This window comes from Entelurus aequoreus, linkage group LG03 (assembly GCF_033978785.1).
Source record: "Entelurus aequoreus isolate RoL-2023_Sb linkage group LG03, RoL_Eaeq_v1.1, whole genome shotgun sequence".
NCBI lineage: Eukaryota > Metazoa > Chordata > Actinopteri > Syngnathiformes > Syngnathidae > Entelurus > Entelurus aequoreus.
The window spans coordinates 64,599,056-64,616,055 of NC_084733.1; the positions used below are offsets into that span (position 1 = coordinate 64,599,056).

The 17,000-nt window shown below is 37.6% G+C and overlaps 1 protein-coding gene across 1 annotated transcript in view; it reads right to left on the minus strand.

Moving 5' to 3' along the window:
* gfra4a (GDNF family receptor alpha 4a) overlaps positions 1–16,745 on the minus strand; it is a 349,319-nt gene extending 332,574 nt beyond the window's left edge. Inside the window, exon 1 of the mRNA XM_062042412.1 lies at positions 16,413–16,745. Coding sequence (XP_061898396.1) covers positions 16,413–16,473 — 61 coding nt within the window. The 5' untranslated portion in view covers positions 16,474–16,745. The remainder of the gene's footprint in view (positions 1–16,412) is intronic.
* Between the last annotated feature and the right edge of the window lie 255 nt (positions 16,746–17,000).

The following is a 17,000-nucleotide window of genomic DNA, read 5'->3' on the forward strand; positions in this document are numbered from 1 at the left end:
ATCAACATGACACCCATTTAAATCCCCTGCAATGCATGATGGAAAAAATGCAAAACAACTTCCCCACACCATGTTCGGCGCATTTTAGCTGCTTGATATTTCTGATTGATTACAAAACTTTAAGCAGGTCGTCACAGAAGTAAGGTAGGAGTCGAACTTTCACATACTCCTGTGTGATGTGAGGGCGATCAGGCTGCGATATCTGTCACCCCATTGATCGCTAGGTTTGATTCGGCTGATCTGGCTGGGTAGGCGGGTGTCCCCTTCCTCCCTCACCGCTCCATGTGTGTCCCTCCCGAAGCCCAGCGCTCGGTGGCAGCAGACGACGTCCCCCCGACGGACGACCATCCATCGGTATACTCCTAACATCCGATTAATTATATATCCATTATATGAACATATATATACACACATATGTACATGTATGTGTATATATATATATATATATATATATATATATATATATATATATATATATATATATATATATATATATATATATATATATATATATACACACACAAGTATATATATATATATATATATATATATATATATATATATATATATATATATATATATACATATACGTATATATGTATACATACTGTATATATACTGTATATATATCATACTTGCCAACCCTCCCGTTTTTAGCGGGAGAATCCCGATATTCAGCGCCTCTCCCGACAACCTCCCGACAGAGATTTTCTCCCGACAAACTGCCGGTATTCAGCCGGAGCTGGAGGCCACGCCCCCCCCCAAAAAAAGTCTGCCGCAGCTGCGATTGGACCTGACCAGCCTCCGGGTACAAGTACTGGAGTACCAATTGCTTGCCAGGGAAGATCTTCCCCAGGGAGAAAGGATTGACCGGTTTTAGTTTAGTCTTTATTTGAAGGGACAATGTACAGAAACATTAAGCTCAGAGACAGATATGTTCTGTACCAGATTATATCTAAATAGCTAATTTCCATCTGCAGTCCCTGGCTACCTAAATTAAAGGGATACAAAAATCATGCAATAAAATTATGACAATAAAATCATACACAAGTATTAAGAAAAAAGTCATAAAATGCCCTTTCATGGACACATACTTAATATACAATACAACCACACCTCATTTACATCATCACACAAAGACAATACATGCTTTTGTTCACATCTGTCATCATTTGTAAAAACAACCATGATTGTAACACACACACCTCACAATTTACAATAAAAAATGCTCTCATGGATGAATATAATACACATTAGGTTGATGTGTCAAACATAATGCTCATCTTAGTGACCGTGTGAGCAGCTTTGATTGCTCCAAAGCCACTTTTTAACTTCAATTGTGAATGAAGAGTTGTTAGAAAAATAGTGACAGAGAATAGAAAGTGGATGGCCAATTCAACCCTTAACAAAGCATTGTACTTTCAAGTACAACAATGAGTAGATGAGTGTTGTGTGTGTATAAGTGTAAATAAATGAACACTAAAATTCAAGTATTTCTTTTATTTATTTATATATAATAAAATAAATATATATATATATATATATATATATATATATATATATATATATATATATATATATATATATATATATATATATATATATATATATATATATATAGCTAAAATTCACTGAAAGTCAAGTATTTATATATATATATATATATATATATATATATATATATATATATATATATATATATATATATGAAATACTTGAGTTGGTGAATTCTAGCTGTAAATATACTCTCCTCTTAACCGCGCCCCTAACCACGCCCCCACCCAACCACGCCCCCCCACCCCCACCCACCTCCCGATATTGGAGGTCTCAAGGTTGGCAAGTATGATATATATATATCCATCCATCCATCCATTTTCCCTTTGAGACACTTGTGATTTAGGGTTTTATAAATAAAGATTGTTCGATTGATTGATTGACACTCACATTCACACACTAGGGACCATTTATGGTTGCCAATATTTTTATATATTTTTTTATTTTTATTTTTTTTAAATGTTTTTTAATATATGTATATATATATGTGTGTATATATATATATATATATATATATATATATATATATATATATATATATATATATATATATATATATATATATATATATATATATGTGTGTGTGTGTGTATGTATGTGTGTATATATATATATTTTTTTATTTTTTTATTTTTTTTAAATAATTTTTATTATTTACTTACTTAATTTAATTTAATTTATTTATTTGTATTTGTTATTTTTAATTTAATTTAATTTGTATTTTATTTTATTATTATTATTATTATTTTTTAATTATTATTATTATTTTTGTTTAATCTTATTATTTATTTGTGTGTGGCGTCGCGCGGGTCTCGCTTCCTGTTGGGTGGGGTCCGTGCCCGTGTGGCCCGACCTTGCGCTGTGGGGTCTCTGTTGGCGACTTGATGTGGTGGCGGCGCGGCGCCCGTGTCTGGTCTGGATACTGTGTCTCGGTTGTTTGGGCGGTGGTGTGTTTGTGCGGGTTTGGGTTGGGGTGCTGGGGTATTTTGGTGGGGGAGGGGGGGGTGTGTTGGTGTCTCTTGTTTGCGTGTTAGCGTTTGGGCTTGCTGGCGGGCCGGCGCCGGCTGGTCTCTGTGATCCTGTTGGCGTGTGGTTGCCGGTCGCGGCTTTTTTTTTATCGATTTGATTGGGTGGTGCTGGCTGTCTGGGGGTGTTGTGGCTGCTGTTTCTGCTGCCGTTTGTTTGTGGTGTGGGCGCCCGTGGCTGCTGGGTCTGGTGCATGGGGGTGGCTGATGTTGTGACTGGTGGCAGCGCGCGCGCGTGGTGGTTGTCGGGGCTGACAAACTGTGTATATGTATGTGTATGTGTGTGTGTGTATGTATGTATGTATGTATGTATATATATATGTGTATGTGTATGCATGTGTATGTGTGTGTATGTGTACATGTGTATGTTTATGTGTATGTATATATATATGCATGTATATTTCTGGGGGTGCGTTCTGGGCCTGCCTGTCGGGTGGGGGTCGGCGCCTCAGGCTACTGCAGCCGGACCGCGTGTCTGGAGCTCCTGGGTCCCGCCGTCCATCCCTTCCGGGTGCCCGTCTTGGTTGGGGCCTGCTGGGTCTGGTCCCTGCGTCTACTGTGGTAGCTTGGTGCTGCAGGGTATTCCGAGGTGCTGCGAGTCGGCCAGTTGTTGGGGTAGCGACCTTGTGTGTCAGCATGTCTGTGATCTTCTTTTAATTCTTTTTTTTTTTTTTTTTTTAAATAAATAGATTTAATTATTTATTTATTCTTATTTTTTAATATATTTTATTAATATTATTATTATTATTATTATTATGTATTTATTTATTTATTTCCCCTACCTCGGGGGGGGACTCGGCGGGGCGGTTGCTGGTTGTTCCACCTCCATCGTTGGGGTCCCTGCGGGTGGGGTGGGTGGTTCCCGTGGCCCCGTGCTGGGTGGTCCTGTGGCGGCCGGCTTGGGTGGGGTGGCCGTGGTCTGGCCTCGCCGCGCTCTCCGGGGGTGGGGTGGGGGGGGGCTCGTGGGGGCCCGGTTGCCGGTGGGGCGGGGGCGGTCTTCCCGTCCGGTTGCGGTGGGTCTCCGGGCCCCTCGGGCGGGGCGTCCCGCCTTTCTGTCCGTGTGGGGTGTGGTCTCTCGCTGGCTTGGGGTCTGGCTGCCCCCTGCTTTTCTCGTGCCTTGTCCTCTGCCGGGTGCGTCTGTCTGCGGCCTGCTGCTGGCCCTTGTGGGCGGCGCGGTGGGCCAGGCTCTGGGGTTCCTGTCGCTGACCGGCTTGGCTGCGTGGGGGCGGTGGCCCCTGGTTCCCTGGGCACCGCACCTACTGTTTGTGGGATGGGCTCTCTGGGAGGCTGGGGCCGTACTCTGGCTCCCGCACACACTGGGAGTCAAATGTATTGTACATGCAAATTCACATAAACTCACACACATACATACACACATACATAGGTACCTACGCTCCCACATACATATACAAATAAATACAGTACATATTTACACACTCAAAGTTTGTACATCCACACGCACATTCATTATACAAACATACTGTATACACATACTGTACATATACATTCACTGTAAAAACATACGTATACACATACTGTACATATACACTCACTGTACAAACACACACATACACATACTACACGTATACATTCACTGTACAAACACACACATACATATACTGTACATATTATTCACTGTACAAACACACATATACACATACTGTACATATACATTCACTGTACAAACACACATACTGTATACACATACTGTACATATACATTCGCTGTACAAACACACACATACACATTCTATACATATACATTCACTGTACAAGCACACATATACACATACCGTACATATACAAGTACATATGCACACATACACTCATGCACATAATTACGTTTCATCAAACATATATTAACGTTGTTGCCCTAGGGTAAACTGGGTATAACACATGGCACACTGACAAAGCTTAACCTATTGTTACTATAACAATCTACAAGGTTAATGTAGGTTGCTTCTCTTTCTTCCCCTCCATTTTTCTGCATTCTTTCGTATCTCAAGTCATCATTACGTATATGTATTGTTGCATTTGAACAATTGTATTGTAGATAATAAAGGTAAAGTATTGGTATTGTTTATTATCAATAGCACTATTTCTATTGGTATTCATATTGCTCCATTTTTAGTGTAATAATGCTCATTGTCATTTCTGTATTATTTTTTATTTTCGCTAACTGCTTATTTGCTATTACTTTTACCATCATATTTGTACATGTCGTATTTGCTGATGTTGCTCTGTTGTTGTTGTTGTTGTTGTGTTTGCTGTTGTTGTTTTTGTCTCTCTGTCTAATCCCCCTCTTGTCCCCACAATTCCCCCCTCTGTCTTCTTTTTTCTCTCTTTCTATCCCCTCCTGCTCCGGCCCGGCTGCACCAAATGATAATATAAATACATTTAATAAAGTCAAAATACAAATAAGGCAACAAGAGAAGTATCCTACACTTCTCTTTTGTAAAGTAAATCTGAACAGCCGATATGGGCATCTACATCTGCTATATGATTTGCCCGAGAAGCTGGGCAGGTGCATGTCTTTATATATATATATATATATATATATATATATATATATATATATATATATATATATATATATATATATATATATATATACATATATATATATATATATATATATATATATATATATATATATATATATATATATATATATATATACATACAGTATATATATATATATATATCTATATGTATATATATATATATATATATATATATACATACAGTATATATATATATATATATATATATATATATATATATATATATATATATATATATATATATATATATATATATATATATATATATACACATACAGTATACATATATATATATCTATATACATACAGTATATAGATATATATATATATATATATATATATATATATATATATATATATATATATATATATATATATATATATATATATATATATATATATATATATATATATATATATATATATATATATATATATATATATATATATATATAGATAGGCTCCAGCGCCCCCCGCGACCCCAAAGGGAATAAGCGGTAGAAAATGGATGGATCGATGGATATATATATATATATATATATATATATATATATATATATATATATATATATATATATATATATATATATATATATATATATATATATATATATATATATATATATGCATATATATACATATATACACTTTTATATGGATTTGAAAATACCTCACCGATAGGCCACAGTACTGAAGGACATCTCGTCTGACACTGTGATCAGCAGCACCGGAGTACCGCAGTGAACGGTGCTGGCCCCTCTTCTCTTCACCCTGTACATCACTGACTTCTGCTACAACTTGGAACTGTGTCACATCCAGAAGTTCGCGGATGACACAGCCATCGTCGGGTGCATCAGGAACGGCAGAGAGGAGGAGTTTCGGAGCCTGGTGAGGGACTTTGCTGTCTGGTGCTACAGGAACCTCTTGCAGCTCAACCCGTCAAAGACAAGGAGCTGGTCATTGACTTTGGGAGGTCGAGTCCAAGGTCACAACTAGAGATGTCCGATAATGGATTTTTTGCCGATATCCGATATTCCGATATTGTCCACCCCCGCCCCCCAACCCCGCCCACCTCAACCTCCTCATGCTCTCTCAGGGAGAGCATGTCCCAAATTCCAAGATGCTGTTTTGAGGCATGTTAAAAAAAAAAGCACTTTGTGACTTCAATAATAAATATGGCAGTGCCATGTTGGCATTTTTTTCCATAACTTGAGATGATTTATTTTGGTAAACCTTGTTACATTGTTTAATGCATCCAGCAGGGCATCACAGCAAAATTAGGCCCAATAATGTGTTAATTCCACGGCTGTATATAGCGGTATTGGTTGATATCGGAATCGGTAATTAAGAGTTGGACAATATGGGATATCGGCAAAAAAGCCATTATCGGACATCTCTAGTTGCCAGTGTTCTGTTCTATATGGTAGTGTGATGGGGGGGCAGTGCATCTAAGACGGACAGCTCCAGACTGGAGAACCTGATCAGGCGGGCCGGCTCTACGATCGGAATAAAACTGGACTATCTGGTGACGGTGGCAGAAAAGAGGACTGTGGAAAAACTAGTGAGCATCATGGATGATGCCAGTCACCCACTGCATACCGTTTATCAGTAGCCAGAGGAGCTTGTTCAGTGCTAGACTGCTTTATCCCAAGTGCAGGACTAATAGACTCAAAAACTCCTTTGTCCCACACGCCATCAGACTGTACAACCCCTCTCTGGGGGTACTAGGATGACAGGGGACGCAAAACAATGACAATACTGAAATAAACTGCAACAAAAAACAGTGCAATAACAGTGCAATACATTTTCAAAACATGGTCACTACTGCCTAGTTTCTCTTGTTATATTCTTATTTTTACTGTTATATTTGTATTCTTATTGTTGCTTTTTAATTGTATTCTTATTGTAATAGTCTCTATTTTATTTCAATTTATACCCCCGTTATTTACTTTTTACTTACTTTTAAAATTTGATTTTAATTCTGTACACTGCTATTGGAATGTTAATTTTCCTGAGGGAACTCTAATGAAGGAATCAATAAAGTACTATCTATCCATATACATACACACATATATTAATTCATACATACAGCATTTATATATATATATATATATATATATATATATATATATATATATATATATATATATATATATATATATATATATATATATATATATATATATATATATATACAGTGTTGGCGCTAGGAATCTGCAAAATGGGGTCCCAGGGACCTCATCAAGTCAATAAAATGGGGTCCCACAGTATTTGGAGTCCCACTTTTTTGTAACTGTTTTGAAAACAAATGATAAATGTATGCATTATCCTATTATAACTCACATTCTATATTGTGTTTTGGAAAAAGGTTGGCATAAACGTTACTTAATTCATTAAAAAAATACCACAAAAGAAAACACATTTGTATGCATATGTAAATGTATTCAGTTATAAACATTCATTCACTTTATTCTTTCCTTCATGGATCTAACTTGTTTCTATATTTGTATTTAATAAGTTGTAGGTGTATTTATTTCAGTATAAAAGTGTAAAAAGTGTTTTGCTTCGGTCATGAAATGATGATAATTGTGTGCCAGGGCATACATGCATATGACACATTTATTTGATTATTCTCACCTGTATGTAGATCATCAGTCGTTTAAAAACCGCCAGATCTACACTTTCATGGCAAATAATGCCAACAAACTTAGAGTTTGGCAAGTTAGTTTCAATGTCATTTAATACAGTGGCACTCAATGGGCCCCATGTAGAGAATTTTGTTCTTAGGCCCACTTACAAAGTTTTTAAGGAGATTTTTGTATTCACCAATGTTGTCTTAGCTGGGATTTGTTCGTAGGTAAGAACAAAATCTACGAGTGCTCCAGAGCACTCTTAGGGTGGCCTATTTGTTCTTAAGTGTGACAAGTTCCCTTACTTCTATTGTCTAATGTTAAATTAATATCATAGATAGATAGATACATAGATAGATAGATAGATAGATAGATAGATAGATAGATAGATAGATAGATAGATAGATAGATAGATAGATAGATAGATAGATAGATAGATAGATAGATAAGACAGACAGACATATAGCAAAATTAGTAATAGATAGACATTTCAAAATACTGTGTGCACTAAGGCTGCAGCTAACGATTATTTTTCTATCGATTAATCTATAGATTATTTTTTCGATTAATCGGTTAATCTATAGATTTTTTTCGATTAATCTATAGATTATTTTTCCTTTTACCGATTATTTTTTATTCAAAATGAAGATGAAAAAATAAATGTAGGCCATTTTTTTCAAAAGGCATGGCTTTTATTTACAAAAAAAAAGAAGTATGGCCACTCAGTCAACATTGACAACAACATGACTAAATATTCTGTAACAATGTAAACATTTAAAACTTTTAACCTTTAACAAAATTTAAAGTAGCTTATTTGCTTTTTAATGTGCAAATATAAAAGTCAACATCCAGTGCAAATCTTAATATTCTGCAATAGTATAAGCATTTCAAAAGTAAAAGTATTGCTTATTTTGCTTTAAAATGTGCAAAAATAAAGATAAACATCCAATACAAAAAAGTGTAAAACGAAATATTCTGTAACAACAGTGTAAACATTTCAACAAAAGTGAAAGTATTGCTTATTTGCTAAAATGTGCAAAAATAAAGATAAACATCCAATACAAAAAAGTGCCAATCTAAATATTCTGGAGCACTGTAAACATTAAGTATTGCTTTTAAAATGTGCAAAATAAACATCCAGTCCAACACAGTACACAATAACCAATTCTACTCATTCCAGTGAGTGACTAACAGTTGTAATGAAGAAAGGTTAGCATGTCTACATGCTCTGGTTCTTTTCTTGTTTACAATATTCCCAGCAGCTGAAAATAGGCGCTCAGAAGGGGTCGATGTGGCTGGAACTGAGAGGTAATTAGCCTTCACCTCAAGCCAGGACTGCGAGTGAGCTGAGCTGCAGTTTAAGTTTCTAGAAAGTCAACGGGCTCATAGTGATGTTACTAGTAGTTGACTGGGAGGTGTTTATTATCATTTGGGGAGAGTCCGCTGCCTGATGCTCACCTGCTAAACACCTATCTGCTCGACGCTGAAGCGCTGACAACATGCGCTCTGAATACACACTGCTGATTGGCTGGTAACGCTCTGAATATGCACTGCTGATTGGCTGATAATGCTTCGTGTGTACCAATCAGATGGTTGTGTGGGTGGGACAATGCTGCGTGCTGAGACAGGCAGAAGGAGCGAAGCAGCTTGTTAAGACTTTAGCAGCTAAAGTTAGCTTTAGCTTAGAAACTCGTTCGGTACACCCCCGTACCGAACCGAAAGCCCCGTACCGAAACGGTTCAATACAAAACACGTACCGTTACACCCCTAGCAGATACAAATGACACATTCATGTTTTTGTGTAATGATGACAACGTATGCTCACGCAGACGATTGACTAGTTGATGGTTGATGGTTTTCTTTTCAAATGTTCGTTCATAGCCATTGTGCTGCTATGATAGGCCATTTCCGCTCAACACAGTGTGCATACAACAACATTATTAGGCTGTGTATTGAAATACTTCCACACTTTTGACGACTTTTGGCGCGATTTTTCCCCCTCGCTCGCACCGCTCGCATCGTCTGCTTTGATCGTCTGCTTTGCGCTTCGCCATGACGGTAGTGTGACGTAAATATGCGACGCGTCGACGCACAAAAACGGCGTCGACGTATTTACGTAACCGATGACGTCGACTACGTCGACGCGTCGTTTCAGCCTTAGTGTGCACGCACGCAAGCACACACACACACACACACACACACACACACACACACACACACACACACACACACACACACAATCATCAATTACCGGGGCGTTGATTTAGTGATTGGTGACTCTTTAAAAGACCAACAGGCCTCTCACACCCTGTTGCAACTCAACTCACACAATGGCAATGCTTTTGCTGCTACTGCAAGATGCCGCAGATCGTGCCCTGGGGAGGGAGCGCATATTTCACGACCATGCAGACCTATTTGCCCGAAGTGACGAATATTTATTTGAACGCTTTAGGCTACCGAGAGCTGTTCCCCCTTTCTTAAACTTACGTTTTGACATTATGTATTTCCCCCGCGGGATAATACAAATTTCTCTTCATTAATCTGTTTGTGCTTTCTCCGTGTGTTTGATGGTCGACTTTGACCCGGAATTGTGCCCTTATATGGGGAATTAAGGGCGTTTACCTATACAAATTACGGAATTAAGGATGTTTACATATGCATATTGGGGAAATAAGGGCGTGTTTATATGCAAATTATGATAGACACGCACGCGCTAACCATTTGGCATTCAACAACTTAAGAACAGCAGGTGGGAACAATTTGGCCGTTTAAGAACACATCATGAATTTGAATGGACTCCTCTTAGGAAATCACTTAGGAAGAAAGATAAGAGGAAAAGTAAGAAACTTATTGCTGAATGGGGCCCAATACCTCTAGCATTTCATCTCTGGCTTCGTGATGTCCATAAGCTGTGTGTTCCCCTTTAAGAATGGAAATATGTGGGGTGAGTGACGTGTGTAAGTGAGTGGGCAAGTTAGGAGAGGGAGCGCTAGCATGTTCAGGATTGTTATTAGCATGGTGGATGTCCGCTTGGCTTTGTGGAAAACATAAATAAAGAGTTGTAACAAATCAACGGCCTCGTCATTCCGACCAAAGAGCTGAACTGTAGGGACCCAATTGGAGGGTGTTTCTTGGTGCCTGGTGAGGCTGGATCTTTCAAAATCAGTGCACCTGGTCGTAAGGGTGTTCTTTTTCTTAGCCGGTTTACATGGCGTGCAAATCATCTTTCCATTGTCATAAGTGAGCCATTTGCTGAAAAGTGGCTCCTGAAGCCACTTTTTATTGAAGCTTTGCTTCCTGGGCTTATTGCTCGCCATGATGAAAACAATAAAACGCAGGAGTCCTAATACCGGAAATGCAGTATTTGTGATTAATAAAACTTTCAGCGAGCCAAAATTTGTACCGGAAATTGAACCGGAAAGTGCATTACTTTGAAGATGATTAATAATTAATAATTTGACCTGGCATATATAAACAAAACAAAACACGGTCTGAAAGCGATAATCGGTCAAAAAAAAATAAAAATCAGCGTTCTGGGCACGCGTGGACTTCCGGAATTTAGAGTCCTTTCCTATTTCAATGCATAAAAAGACCTATAAGGGCGTTAACGGCAACTCTGTATATATATATATATATATATATATATATATATATATATATATATATATATATATATATATATATATATATATATATAAATATATATATATATATATATATATATATATATATATATATATATATATATATATATATATATATATATATATATATATATATATATATATATATATACATACATACATACATACATACATACATACATACATACATACATACATACATACATACATACATACATACACATACATACATACATACATACATACATACACACACACACACACACACACACACATACATACATACATACATACATACATACATACATACATACATATATATATATATATATATATATATATATATATATATATATATATATATATATATATATATATATATATATATATATATATATATATATATATGCATACACAGCGAGGGATATGTGTCACAATGAAGAGATGCACTACTACTAGACTACTCTAAAGTCAATCCAAGGCTTGACCCTTAACAATAGAGAATAAAAAAGCTAGCTGCAATATGAGTGATGTACTATTCATTTATTTTTTGCATTGGCAAGGGGCTTCTTCGGGTTTCCATTTAACATTCCAGCAATGTTCCGCTCAAGGAAGGCTGGATTCCAAAGTTATAGATGGTGAGATTACGCAGGTAAAGCGGACATGTTGGGGGTGGGGGAGATGGTTCGCTCCGGTAGCGTTCATGTTGACCTTTACTTGCAGACGTTTAGCTCTCTTGATAAGCGGGAATGAGACGTTTGAATCGCTATTGACTGCGTCTTTGAGCCACCAACCTGCTGTGTTCAATCAAGGCTTTGGCGGCCAAAGCGTTTAACACCGCTGCCCTCTCTGCTGCCCCCCTGTGGGGAGAGCATCAGCAGCAACACTGAGCATCAATCAGACAGCAAAGACTTGTGCCAAGCCTGGAACATCTGTCCCCTATCAACTGTCCCCTCTCGTGCCAAGAACTAGCTGGCAAAATGAGTTTTATTTGTCTCACTGCTATTGTTGCTTTTTGTACTCTGTAAATAATCTGTCCTCTCTCGAGAGAGAGACAACAACTTTTATCAGTCACAATTGCTGCTGTTGTCGTTTTTGCTCTGTTCTCTCTTTTTTCTCTGTCTATCCCCTCTTAAAACGTTATCTTTGTCTTGTTATCAGTTGCCTTCATGGCTGGCTTTTTCCGACTTAAACTACAGCTACTATCTGGGACTATTGCTGCAGTTGTCTTTTGTACTCTCGTTTCTCTCTGCCTGTCCCCTCTTAAAACGTTTTCTTTGTCTTGTTATTATGGTTGCCTTTTATGGCGGGCTGTTTCCGACTTAAACTACAGCTACTATCTGGGACTATTTATGCAGTTGTCTTTTTTACTCTGTGCTCTCTTTTTTCTCTCTCTGCCTGTCCCCTGTTAAAACATTTTCTTTGTCTTGTTATTATGGTTGCCTTTTATGGCAGGCTGTTTCCGACTTAAACTACAGCTACTATCTGGGACTATTGCTGCAGTTGTCTTTTTTACTCTCGTTTCTCTCTGCCTGACGTGTTATGCAAAAATGAAACGGGGAGGGTTAAAGACGAGCTTCAACACAACACAAATCGATAAGTCACCTTAAAATTCACTAACGTGAAGATTTACGGACGCAGTGTGAAGCCGCTAAGCCCAGACCTAGCGTTAATAGCAGCGACCGCAGCAAGCATAAAGTCACAGGACTGATGAGAAAGCGTTTGATAAGAGGCAGCATTTGTAAGAAAAGTCCTTAGGACGAAAGAGCATGATAGAAAAATGTGTAATTGTTTGACTTCATGGTTCATATGGAGGCACAACTGTTTGTTAACTTTTATCATTTCAGATTTGCGTTATTTGGACATTTAGTTTCAAAACAGTGCAATCATCGAAACAAACACCCACATTTTTTACTGGACAAAAATACATTTTATTATTTGAACCCTGAATTATTTTTCTGCTTTAATTAAATGTTACTTTTCTAAGAGGCAAGCACTTATTTCACTATTTCATTATTATTTTTTTTTAAATGTAAAATATCTAAAAGCTCAATTTCACATGATACAACTCCTTCAGCAACATCTGAGAAGTATTTATTTTTTGCATTTTTTACTATTTTTGGATCACACAAGGTAAGTACTAGTTAGGGACGTAACGATAAACGCTAATAATGATAACTGCGGTAAAACTCCTGGTGGTTAGTATTATCGTTTTGAATTAAAATAATGGAAAAACAGACTGACAACTGCACTTTGATAAACAGACTGACTGGCGCCAGCTGGCTAGCTTCAATGCTAACATGAAAACAAGAGACATTAACGTATTTCCAAAATAGCCCAATCTAACCTTGTATAAACACACTGCTTGTGCACATTGAACCTACAAGCGGTCTGTCAAAGCGATCGATCTTTACTCAAAAGGAATGCGAGATGGAGGTGTTTTTATGGTGCGTTCAAGGACCGTAACAGAGTAGGAAACAATGCCCGCCAGAAAAAAATTATATATATATTTTATTTGTTGCACACTTTTCATTTAAACACATCTTAAAGTATATATTTTTACGATGCTCTTTCTGTCTGTGCCTTTCTGTCCTCTCTTAACCCAATGACTATCTTGTGTTATTCTTGCTCTTGTTGCTTTTTATACCATTTTGTCTCTTTTTAGGTCAAATATTATTTGGTGTCATAGTCCAAACAATGTTTACCGTTCTTTCTGCCTCTCCCCTCTTCTGCCTCTCCCCTCTTGAGCCTTGTGCTATCATCACCATTCAATGTCATTGCAAACTGCAAGTGAAGGAGTATATTTGACCTGCACTGCATATATGTGCAGGCTTTTTATACTCTGGTCCCTCTTTTCTCTCAGTCTGTCCCCTCTTAACCCAATGACTATTTTGCATTATTCTGTCTGTTTTTGTTTTTTTATATTGTTAAAATTTTATTTGGTGTCATAGTCTTTTTTATCATGTTCTTTTTGTCTGTGCCGTCTCAAATAATTGTGTCTTGTCGATTATATGTACACACATATATATGTATATATATATTTATATGTACACACATACATACATATATATATATATATATATATATATATATATATATATATATATATATATATATATATATATATATATATATATATACATATATATATATATATATATATATATGTATTTATATATATATATATATACTATATATATATATATATATATATATATATATATATATATGTATATATATATATATATATATATATATATATATATATATATATATATATATATATATATATATATATATATATATATATATATATATATATATATATTAGAAATGTCCTATAATGGCTTTTTTGCCAATATCTGATATTCCGATATTGTCCAACTCTTAATTACCGATACCGATATCAACCGATACCGATATATACAGTCGTGGAATTAACACATTATTATGCCTAATTTTGTTGTGATGCCCCGCTGGATGCATTAAACAATGTAACAAGGTTTTCCAAAATAAATCAACTCAAGTTATGGAAAAAAATGCCAACATGGCATTTATTATTGAAGTCACAAAGTGCATTATTGGTGGGCGAGGTTGGGGGGGCGGGGATAGGGGGTAGCGGGGGGTGTATATTGTAGCGTCCCGGAAGAGTTAGTGCTGCAAGGGATTCGGGGTATCTGTTCTGTTGTGTTTATGTTGTGTTACGGTGCGGATGTTCTCCCGAAATGTGTTTGTCATCCTTGTTTGGTGTGGGTTCACAGTGTTAAAGTTGTTTATACGGACACCCTCAATGTGACCTGTATGGCTGTTGACCAAGTATGCCTTGCATTCACTTGTGTGTGTGAAAAGCCGTAGATATTGTGTGACTGGGCCGGCACGCAAAGGAAATGCCTTTAAGGTTAATTGCCGCTCTGTACCTCTACCTACGTCCGTGTACACAGCGGCGTTTCAAAATGTCATACATTTTACTTTTTGAAACTGTTACAGATAAAAATGACCGATAATTTCCAATATTACATTTTAAAGCATTTATCCCATATATATATATATATATATATATATATATATATATATATATATATATATATATATATATATATATATATATATATATATATATATATATATACACACACACACACACACACACACACACACACACACACACGTTGTCAAAATGTTATTTGGTGTCGTAGTCTTTTTTAACATGATCTTTTTTGTTTGTGCCATCTCAAATAATTGTGTCTTCATCAAGTATTGCCATTTTTTATACTCTGGTCAGTCTTTTCTCCCAGTCCGTCCCCTTTTAACCCAATGACTTTGTTGCTTTTCATACCATTGTGTCTCTTTTCTCCCTTTTTAGGTCCAATATTATTCGGTGTCACAGTCTTTTCTTTTCTTTTCTTTTTAACCGTTCTTTCTGACTGTCCCCTCTTAAGCCTTGTGCTATGTCACCACCAATCACTGTCAAAGCAAACTGCAAATGAAGAAGTTTTTTTTTTTTTTTTTTTTTTTTTACCTCCACTGCAAAAATGTGCTGGCTTATAAAGCAACTGAACATGACGGCTTTCACCAAAAAACCTTTCAGACATGTTGACTCCTGTGCAAAAATGTGGCGCAGACACGCAAGTATAACTGGTGAGGTAACACATGTGATGCAGGTCCACACGTCAAAAATGCAAAATACATGAGCGTGTGTGTGTCACGCGTGTTAATGACGCGCACGAATGCAGCAGAACACACGTCACGCGTGCACTTATCCACACTTCCAGCACCAGCGCACCTCTGCCTGCAAAGGCGCGTGACTATACGTGCACGTCAAACCCACACGCGCACACTTTTACGCACGTGGACGCGCGCTTGCCTTAAATGATGTGCTGGACGCAAACTCACGTCTTGATTTAGGCAGCTCGAGACCCGACCTGGCCGGAGCGAACTCCGAGGTACGGAAAGAGCAAAAAGGTGAAGTTGTTGCAGAGGACAGGCGAGAACTTACCGAGGAGGGCGAGCTGCAGGAAGTAGAGTCCGAGCAGGTCCATGACGGAGTGCGCATTCATGAAGAAACGGTACCTGTACCAGGCGGGACGCGTCAGAACCGCAGCAGTGTCTCAGGAGATAAATCCACAGAACAGGACAGCAGCGGCGGAGACGAGCATCTTTTATTCTTTTTTATAAACAAACTTTTTTTTTTTTTTGTCGTGCAGGAATGCGCAAAACGCCAATGAAATGCGTTCCTAATCAAATGAGTCCAGTTCCTGCCGTTTCCTTCTCCAGCGGCGTCTCCTCCTCTTCCCGCCACCTGCGCTCCCGCTCGGAAACTGCGGATGAATCAAGAGGCGCGCGTGTCTGCGCGCGCTCCCGTCGGCCGCGATCGACCCCTCGCGTGCGCGCGTGCGCCTGGGCCGGGTCCTAGCCCAGCTCGTTTAAGAATCCAATCTTGGCCCGAGATGAATCGATATTCTATTTCATGGCGTCATAAAAATGGAAACACATAAAACGTTGCGGGGGGACTTCAGCGCGAGGGTGGCCGCGCGGGAAAGTTGGGCTTCGTGCTGGGGAGGTGACGGTCTCATTGCAGGTTTCT